Below are 10,380 nucleotides of genomic sequence, written 5' to 3'. Positions count from 1 at the left end.
GCTTGTGTGTATTAGTGAGTTCGCTGCACTGCCTACCGCACTGCACTGACCGAATTGTCGCGACAGAGAAATTAATAGCCAGCAATGCGTGTATGTAGGTGTATGTAAGTGTGTTTTAGCACCGAATTGTGCTTAACCGCCGAAAATTTGCTAGGGCTAACGAATGTCGATCGCGAATGATTATTAATTGACACTGCAACTCAGAGATCACGTCGGGGTCACCAAATTTTATGTGGAGATAATGTTTTTTATCCCCAATCGCCCGACTAATTATTTCGAATTAAACAAAACTCGGCGCAGAAATAAAATTACGATATGTTCTTTAATGCGTGACATCCAAATTGCAAGTGTGGCTTGCCTGCCCTTTACATGAGTGACATAGACATAAGTAACAAACAAAATAAGCGGCTGAGGGCCAAGAATTAGGTGCTATTTGGCAAGCAGCTAATCGGCTGGGTTCTGCTCCGAACAGAGTGGTTTAAGTGATGGATTGGTGTATGCTGACGGAAGCAATTGTTTATATACTGATTTCATAATTTATTGATAATACTGATTTATATAATAGAGATTCAACAAGTCATTTATTTTTTAGGCTCATTGTAAGCTACTACGCCCGGCGACAAAAAAAGCCGCACTGTGAATTTTATAACTATTTTACTTTTTCAGCCTGTGACTTCCGATTCGTCTAATTTTTATCTTTGTCGTCGCTAAATCACGTCTGTTCCCACGTCTGTAATTCAGCATTTTTGTTAAGTAATATTTTGTGGTAACAATCTTAGCAAAGGGGTAAGGAAAGATCGTGTTATTATTAAATGAGTCTCAGGATGCGTTTAAAAATTATGTTGAGATAGCATCAGAGAAGCAGCAGTTTTAAAAATGAAATTTCGTCTCGAACTATTCAACGTTGGTTAAAAACAACTTTTGAATAGTCAAATGAAGACAGCTCGCTTAAATTGGTCCAATCTGAGTGGTTACGAATCATATTCTCGGATATGTCCAAATTTAATCTTATTAAAGTTCGCACAGTAGGAAGATATTATTTTTTCAATTATTTGAATATATCAACAAATTTAGTATGAATATTTGATTAAAATTGATTAAAAAAAAAAAATTTGACATGAGGTCCATGAGAAGTCAACAATGCATGACATTTCAGAGTGCAATTTATTTCTTGTCGCCGGGTACAGATTGTAATGTTTTTAATTGCATTGCAGATCACTTAAGATGCAAATTTGTATTAGCATTTTCAAGCAAACCAACTAACAAAATTCATAACTTCCAAGATTTAGTTTTTGTCCATCATCTAGCGTACAGTTCTAAAATAGGACTCGCGTGAAGTTTCGATCCCAGGCAAGATAAAAACATTGTGGCTTATTCTTCCATCTTTCTGAAAACATGGGAAAAACTAAGAATTGTAAATAAAGTAGATTAACGAATGTTAATAGCTTATCTGCTAGATTTAATTTCAGTGGATGGAATTTTTCATTTATAAACATTTCATTACATAAATGATGGGGAATCCGTAAACAAATCATCATACGATTTTAAAAAGTTTGCTTTGGTAAAGACTGCTTAATTTTTAATGGTAGTTATTCTACCTCACACAAAGCATACACACCTCCTTAAAAATCCTTTGAATTGATTGGATTTGAGTTGAGCAGAGTGACTGCCTCAACATATAGCAACTCAACTGTTTATGATGTTCCATCATCTTTCTGAAAACAAAATATTATTGTGTTATCAATTCAACGAAGTAAATATTAAAAAGAAAACCTATTTTGTGAAAGCATTATATCAGCTGTTTAATTTGGTTGGATTTGGAACAGTTCTCTTCACGGAATATCGAAGCGAGCTGGGTAATTGTTTCATCATATACTTATATTATAGTAGTTGTACGAATATATAATACGAGTATAAAATAAATAACATATCTTACATGAAAAAAGCCAAAAAGGAGAGTCAAAACAATTTCGGCTATGGAAAACTCATTCATGATAGACAACTTAAATCTTATACTTCAATCTTTCTGAAAACAAGGGAAAAACTAAGAATTATAAATAAAGTTAATTACAAAAATTATGTGTTTTTTGCAATATGTAGATGGAATTGAATTGGTTGGAGTTTTTCATTTTTTTTTGTATCGAGTATACTTCAAATCGGCTATAATACAATGTCGTATGTAAATTTTCAACACATAAGTAAGCTTTTGTAGTCTGGTGTTAATTATTACTGGTAGTTATTCTACCTTACACAAAACATACACACCTCTTTAAAAATCCGTTAAACTCATTGGATTTGAGTTGAGAAGAGTGACTGCTTCAACATATAGCAACTCAACTGTTTATGATGTTCCATCATCTTTCTGAAAACAAAACATTATTGTGTTATCAATTCAACGAAGTAAATATTAAAACGAAAACCTATTTTGTGAAAGCATTATATCAGCTGTTTAATTTGGTTGGATTTGGAACAGTTCTCTTCACGGAATATCGAAGCGAGCTGGGTAATTGTTTCATCATATACTTATATTATAGTAGTTGTACGAATATATAATACGAGTATAAAATAAATAACATATCTTACATGAAAAAAGCCAAAAAGGAGAGTCAAAACAATTTCGGCTATGGAAAACTCATTCATGATAGACGACTTAAATCTTATACTTCAATCTTTCTGAAAACAAGGGAAAAACTAAGAATTATAAATAAAGTTAATTACAAAAATTATGTGTTTTTTTCAATATGTAGATGGAATTGAATTGGTTGGAATTTTTCATTTTTTTTTGTATCGAGTATACTTCAAATCGGCTATAATACAATGTCGTATGTAAATTTTCAACACATAAGTAAGCTTTTGTAGTCTGGTGTTAATTATTACTGGTAGTTATTCTACCTTACACAAAACATACACACCTCTTTAAAAATCCGTTAAACTCATTGGATTTGAGTTGAGAAGAGTGACTGCTTCAACATATAGCAACTCAACTGTTTATGATGTTCCATCATCTTTCTGAAAACAGAACATTATTGTGTTATCAATTCAACGAAGTAAATATTAAAACGAAAACCTATTTTGTGAAAGCATTATATCAGCTGTTTAATTTGGTTGGATTTGGAACAGTTCTCTTCACGGAATATCGAAGCGAGCTGGGTAATTGTTTCATCATATACTTATATCTTAGTAATTGTACGAGTATAAAATACAAATAATATATCTTACATAAAAGAAAGCCAAAATGCAGAGCGTAAACGACTTCGGCCATGGGGAAATTCATAATGGCACTAAATGAGAGAAAAAATGTAATCAAAAATATTATATCCATTGGTTAAAGTATATTAGAGCATTCATTTCTATTTAAGTCTAGATCAGTTACTAAGGTGAAAATTTTCATCAGCTTTTTCAAGAGTAGCAAATAAAAAACTACATCATTTCTCAGTTATTTTTATTTTTTAGCTATCATCTAGCGTACTCACCTGAGATAGGACTCGCGTGAAGTTTCGATCCCAGGCAAGATAAAAACATTGTGGCTTATTCTTCCATCTTTCTGAAAACATGGGAAAAACTAAGAATTATAAATAAAGTAGATTAACAAATGTTAATAGCTTATCTGCTAGATTTAATTTCAGTGGATGGAATTTTTCATTTATAAACATTTCATTACATAAATGATGGGGAATCCGTAAACAAATCATCATACGATTTTAAAAAGTTTGCTTTGGTAAAGACTGCTTAATTTTTAATGGTAGTTATTCTACCTCACACAAAGCATACACACCTCCTTAAAAATCCTTTGAATTGATTGGATTTGAGTTGAGCAGAGTGACTGCCTCAACATATAGCAACTCAACTGTTTATGATGTTCCATCATCTTTCTGAAAACAAAACATTATAGTGTTATCAATTCAACGAAGTAAATATTAAAACAAAAACCTAATTTGTGAAAGCATTATATCAGCTGTTTAATTTGGTTGGATTTGGAACAGTTCTCTTCACGGAATATCGAAGCGAGCTGGGTAATTGTTTCATCATATACTTATATTATAGTAGTTGTACGAATATATAATACGAGTATAAAATAAATAACATATCTTACATGAAAAAAGCCAAAAAGGAGAGTCAAAACAATTTCGGCTATGGAAAACTCATTCATGATAGACAACTTAAATCTTATACTTCAATCTTTCTGAAAACAAGGGAAAAACTAAGAATTATAAATAAAGTTAATTACAAAAATTATGTGTTTTTTGCAATATGTAGATGGAATTGAATTGGTTGGAGTTTTTCATTTTTTTTTGTATCGAGTATACTTCAAATCGGCTATAATACAATGTCGTATGTAAATTTTCAACACATAAGTAAGCTTTTGTAGTCTGGTGTTAATTATTACTGGTAGTTATTCTACCTTACACAAAACATACACACCTCTTTAAAAATCCGTTAAACTCATTGGATTTGAGTTGAGAAGAGTGACTGCTTCAACATATAGCAACTCAACTGTTTATGATGTTCCATCATCTTTCTGAAAACAAAACATTATTGTGTTATCAATTCAACGAAGTAAATATTAAAACGAAAACCTATTTTGTGAAAGCATTATATCAGCTGTTTAATTTGGTTGGATTTGGAACAGTTCTCTTCACGGAATATCGAAGCGAGCTGGGTAATTGTTTCATCATATACTTATATCTTAGTAATTGTACGAGTATAAAATACAAATAATATATCTTACATAAAAGAAAGCCAAAATGCAGAGAGTAAACGACTTCGGCCATGGGGAAATTCATAATGGCACTAAATGAGAGAAAAAATGTAATCAAAAATATTATATCCATTGGTTAAAGTATATTAGAGCATTCATTTCTATTTAAGTCTAGATCAGTTACTAAGGTGAAAATTTTCATCAGCTTTTTCAAGAGTAGCAAATAAAAAACTACATCATTTCTCAGTTAATTTTATTTTTTAGCTATCATCTAGCGTACTCACCTGAGATAGGACTCGCGTGAAGTTTCGATCCCAGGCAAGATAAAAACATTGTGGCTTATTCTTCCATCTTTCTGAAAACATGGGAAAAACTAAGAATTATAAATAAAGTAGATTAACAAATGTTAATAGCTTATCTGCTAGATTTTATTTCAGTGGATGGAATTTTTCATTTATAAACATTTCATTACATAAATGATGGGGAATCCGTAAACAAATCATCATACGATTTTAAAAAGTTTGCTTTGGTAAAGACTGCTTAATTTTTAATGGTAGTTATTCTACCTCACACAAAGCATACACACCTCCTTAAAAATCCTTTGAATTGATTGGATTTGAGTTGAGCAGAGTGACTGCCTCAACATATAGCAACTCAACTGTTTATGATGTTCCATCATCTTTCTGAAAACAAAACATTATTGTGTTATCAATTCAACGAAGTAAATATTAAAACAAAAACCTAATTTGTGAAAGCATTATATCAGCTGTTTAATTTGGTTGGATTTGGAACAGTTCTCTTCACGGAATATCGAAGCGAGCTGGGTAATTGTTTCATCATATACTTATATTATAGTAGTTGTACGAATATATAATACGAGTATAAAATAAATAACATATCTTACATGAAAAAAGCCAAAAAGGAGAGTCAAAACAATTTCGGCTATGGAAAACTCATTCATGATAGACAACTTAAATCTTATACTTCAATCTTTCTGAAAACAAGGGAAAAACTAAGAATTATAAATAAAGTTAATTACAAAAATTATGTGTTTTTTGCAATATGTAGATGGAATTGAATTGGTTGGAATTTTTCATTTTTTTTTGTATCGAGTATACTTCAAATCGGCTATAATACAATGTCGTATGTAAATTTTCAACACATAAGTAAGCTTTTGTAGTCTGGTGTTAATTATTACTGGTAGTTATTCTACCTTACACAAAACATACACACCTCTTTAAAAATCCGTTAAACTCATTGGATTTGAGTTGAGCAGAGTGACTGCTTCAACATATAGCAACTCAACTGTTTATGATGTTCCATCATCTTTCTGAAAACAGAACATTATTGTGTTATCAATTCAACGAAGTAAATATTAAAACGAAAACCTATTTTGTGAAAGCATTATATCAGCTGTTTAATTTGGTTGGATTTGGAACAGTTCTCTTCACGGAATATCGAAGCGAGCTGGGTAATTGTTTCATCATATACTTATATCTTAGTAATTGTACGAGTATAAAATACAAATAATATATCTTACATAAAAGAAAGCCAAAATGCAGAGCGTAAACGACTTCGGCCATGGGGAAATTCATAATGGCACTAAATAAGAGAAAAAATGTAATCAAAAATATTATATCCATTGGTTAAAGTATATTAGAGCATTCATTTCTATTTAAGTCTAGATCAGTTACTAAGGTGAAAATTTTCATCAGCTTTTTCAAGAGTAGCAAATAAAAAACTACATCATTTCTCAGTTATTTTTATTTTTTAGCTATCATCTAGCGTACTCACCTGAGATAGGACTCGCGTGAAGTTTCGATCCCAGGCAAGATAAAAACATTGTGGCTTATTCTTCCATCTTTCTGAAAACATGGGAAAAACTAAGAATTATAAATAAAGTAGATTAACAAATGTTAATAGCTTATCTGCTAGATTTAATTTCAGTGGATGGAATTTTTCATTTATAAACATTTCATTACATAAATGATGGGGAATCCGTAAACAAATCATCATACGATTTTAAAAAGTTTGCTTTGGTAAAGACTGCTTAATTTTTAATGGTAGTTATTCTACCTCACACAAAGCATACACACCTCCTTAAAAATCCTTTGAATTGATTGGATTTGAGTTGAGCAGAGTGACTGCCTCAACATATAGCAACTCAACTGTTTATGATGTTCCATCATCTTTCTGAAAACAAAACATTATTGTGTTATCAATTCAACGAAGTAAATATTAAAACAAAAACCTAATTTGTGAAAGCATTATATCAGCTGTTTAATTTGGTTGGATTTGGAACAGTTCTCTTCACGGAATATCGAAGCGAGCTGGGTAATTGTTTCATCATATACTTATATTATAGTAGTTGTACGAATATATAATACGAGTATAAAATAAATAACATATCTTACATGAAAAAAGCCAAAAAGGAGAGTCAAAACAATTTCGGCTATGGAAAACTCATTCATGATAGACAACTTAAATCTTATACTTCAATCTTTCTGAAAACAAGGGAAAAACTAAGAATTATAAATAAAGTTAATTACAAAAATTATGTGTTTTTTGCAATATGTAGATGGAATTGAATTGGTTGGAATTTTTCATTTTTTTTTTGTATCGAGTATACTTCAAATCGGCTATAATACAATGTCGTATGTAAATTTTCAACACATAAGTAAGCTTTTGTAGTCTGGTGTTAATTATTACTGGTAGTTATTCTACCTTACACAAAACATACACACCTCTTTAAAAATCCGTTAAACTCATTGGATTTGAGTTGAGAAGAGTGACTGCTTCAACATATAGCAACTCAACTGTTTATGATGTTCCATCATCTTTCTGAAAACAAAACATTATTGTGTTATCAATTCAACGAAGTAAATATTAAAACGAAAACCTATTTTGTGAAAGCATTATATCAGCTGTTTAATTTGGTTGGATTTGGAACAGTTCTCTTCACGGAATATCGAAGCGAGCTGGGCAATTGTTTCATCATATACTTATATTATAGTAGTTGTACGAGTATAAAATACAAATAATATATATTACATAAAAGAAAGCCAAAGTGCAGAGCGTAAACGACTTCGCCCATGGCGAAATTCATAATGGCACCAAATGAGAGAAAAAATGTAATCAAAAATATTATATCCAGTGGTTAAAGTATATTAGAGCATTCATTTCTATTTAAGTCTAGGTCAGTTACTAAGGTGAAAATTTTCATCAGCTTTTTCAAGAGTAGCATATAAAAAACTACATCATTTCTCAGTTAATTTTTTTTTTAGCTATCTAGCGTACACACCTGAGATAGGACTTGCGTGAAGGTTCGATCCCAGGCAAGATAAAAGCATTGTGGCTTATTTTTCAATCTTTCTGAAAACTAAGAATTTGTATATGTACATATGTATGTAAATTCAGTGGATGGAATTACTTAAATGATGCGGAATCCGTAATGAAATCATAATATTTATCCAACACACGGTTAACATCTTTCTAGACTATTCATATTATACACACTATATTTGATTTGCAAGTGTGGCAGTTAATAAAAGCAAACCTCACAACATATTTAAAACAAAAAATGGTATTAACATTCGTTTAAAAAATAAATCTTATAATATATATGGCTAAATAAATAAGCAAGGCTAGTAATCCAGCAGCTTAACAAGAACATACCATAGAATCATATCAAAGGAAAATCATCATAGCAAGTCCTGAAATATATGGAATGTGCAGAATTCATACAACTATAGATCGTTTTACATTTACCATTTAGTGGTTCACATGGGTCTGACTGTATTTCTATACACTTGTAACTGCTTCAAATGTCTACAAAGATAGAAAATTTAGAGAGTTAACATAAATTGAAATGCGTTCTTCATCAATCCTTCTCTGTATTTTTTCAATCAGCAAAGAATTGTCATCAGTAAACTGACAGAGACGAAAAATAAAACATCATATTGCAAAACAAATTTTATATCTGAAAGTGTTTATATACCTTATGTAAAAAATACGGCCCCAATATTAGTGTTCTTTTCGAGCCCCTCAAGATATCATGAAATCTAAAAGAAAGAATCAGTAATTTAAGCGGTTTGCAGCATGTTTGTGAGTTTACTTACCATGCTTAGATGTAGCACCAGATTGGACGATTTGGCAAAACGTGAACAGCAAGTCGATTTGCAATGACTCCTAGAATGGAAATAGACCCCTGGACCCAAGAACAGAACGCACAAAAATTATTTTCTACAAAGTGTAGAGTTATATATTATATGTGTTCTGTGAATGCAATACAATATACAATATGCATATCCAGCTCAGACGGCCTCCTGTACGGGGGGTTCGTAACCTTCAGGACGGTCGACCACGGCGCCTTCAGCAGATACGACGGCTTCTGTAGTTTTTCCGCCACCATCACCATGCAACTCCAGAAGCTTGGATACGTCAAAACGAGGCTTCTTCAACACCTTAACTTTACGGATGTAAACATCGTGTAAAGGATAGATACGCTGACAACTCTTTTCGATATCTTTCGCAATTGAGTCGAGAGCTAATTTGTTAACCAGCTGCTTCAGATCAGCACCGCTGACTTCATTAGTAATGATGTCAGTCATACGGGCCCGAATCTTACGGACCTGAGACTGCTGCGCATAGCAAGTTTTGCGCTGAGACTGCTGGTCCTTTGCAGTAAATCCAATGCAGAACACACGCAACAGATAGCCATCAACAGTTTTGGCCTCTACGATGGCCTCGATAAGTGTTTGCCACTTTTTCACCATGGACCTATCCAAAGAAAAAGTACATTTGTGTAGATTATTGTGTATATACATATATGTATGTGTATCTCTATTGAATAAAAAAGTGTTAGGTCGTCGTCGTCGCCCGTTATTTTACTCATAACGGCCGTAGCTTGTCGCAAGAGTAAAGCGGTTGCGTCTCTACGCATAGGCTTGCCCCATAGTGCGCTATATAAATACAACGTTGTCCAAAAATATATACATATATATATATTGGCAAATCCTTTTATTTTCGTTAGCCTAATTCTTCAAATTAATCGTTTTCCTCGATTATGCATACTTTATTTTGATAGCACAGATATAATCTTTCCCAAGTTAGCCAATTATAGGCAAAAGGTGTACAGACATACATACATATATATGCACATACATGTATGAATGACCTGCTTGTGCCGCATTCCTACTGAAATATTTATTGAGTTCACTTACCTGTATTTATCTGTAGTCAAATCCATGCCATGGAAGTTGCACAGAACGTTGCGGTCCTGTACGTCTTCAGCAATAAGACGAAACTTACGGAAAGAACGCTCAGGATCGATGTCTTTTTGCAGGTCAGCCAGAGACACTTCAAACACGCGGCCCTTCAAGTAGTCGGAGGCGATTCTTTGACCCTGGGTGCGGTTGACAAGCGTTTTACCGATTTGACGGGTTTGAAACATATTCGGTGCTTTGACATCGTACCAGTCCTTGCGTGAGAAGGGGTCTACTACCTTCTTCTTACCACCCTTTTTTCCTCCCTTGGAAAGACCCTTATTTTTGCCGACTGCCATGTTCAACGAATAAACCGGAAAAGGCCGAAACACGTTGAGTACGCTGGTCAAAAGGAAATGATAGAAATAGTGTTGAATAATGCGTAGATTAGTTAAGCCTTAAGTACACTGAGCGATT

At 32.5% G+C, this 10,380-nt stretch overlaps 1 protein-coding gene and 1 long non-coding RNA gene across 10 annotated transcripts; both read right to left on the bottom strand.

Moving 5' to 3' along the window:
- Positions 1 to 513: 513 nt before the first annotated feature.
- Positions 514 to 8,534, bottom strand: LOC108164484. Of its 9 annotated transcripts, XR_004473282.1 has the most exons (24): positions 8,468 to 8,534; positions 8,375 to 8,412; positions 8,001 to 8,078; positions 7,444 to 7,540; positions 7,114 to 7,203; positions 6,796 to 6,892; positions 6,494 to 6,564; positions 6,240 to 6,301; positions 5,933 to 6,029; positions 5,604 to 5,693; positions 5,286 to 5,382; positions 4,984 to 5,054; positions 4,730 to 4,791; positions 4,423 to 4,519; positions 4,094 to 4,183; positions 3,776 to 3,872; positions 3,474 to 3,544; positions 3,220 to 3,281; positions 2,913 to 3,009; positions 2,584 to 2,673; positions 2,266 to 2,362; positions 1,937 to 2,026; positions 1,619 to 1,715; positions 514 to 1,387 (listed from the first exon to the last, which is right to left on the bottom strand). It is a non-coding gene; the product is annotated as an uncharacterized LOC108164484 (long non-coding RNA). The 9 variants fall into 9 exon arrangements; XR_004473283.1 differs by lacking the exon at positions 8,375 to 8,412 and having other exon boundaries at positions 8,001 to 8,071; positions 8,468 to 8,482; XR_004473284.1 differs by lacking the exons at positions 8,001 to 8,078; positions 8,375 to 8,412; positions 8,468 to 8,534 and adding an exon at positions 7,751 to 7,828.
- A 410-nt stretch (positions 8,535 to 8,944) lies between these two features.
- On the bottom strand, positions 8,945 to 10,296 carry LOC108164483 (40S ribosomal protein S3a). The gene is made up of 2 exons (XM_017300241.2): positions 9,922 to 10,296; positions 8,945 to 9,478 (listed from the first exon to the last, which is right to left on the bottom strand). The coding sequence occupies exons 1-2, from the start codon at positions 10,260 to 10,262 to the stop codon at positions 9,013 to 9,015; spliced, it is 807 nt and encodes a 268-aa protein (XP_017155730.1). The 5' UTR covers positions 10,263 to 10,296; the 3' UTR covers positions 8,945 to 9,012.
- Between the last annotated feature and the right edge of the window lie 84 nt (positions 10,297 to 10,380).

Source organism: Drosophila miranda, chromosome 5 (assembly GCF_003369915.1).
Source record: "Drosophila miranda strain MSH22 chromosome 5, D.miranda_PacBio2.1, whole genome shotgun sequence".
Lineage (NCBI taxonomy): Eukaryota > Metazoa > Arthropoda > Insecta > Diptera > Drosophilidae > Drosophila > Drosophila miranda.
This window is presented reverse-complemented; position numbering and strand designations above follow the sequence as displayed.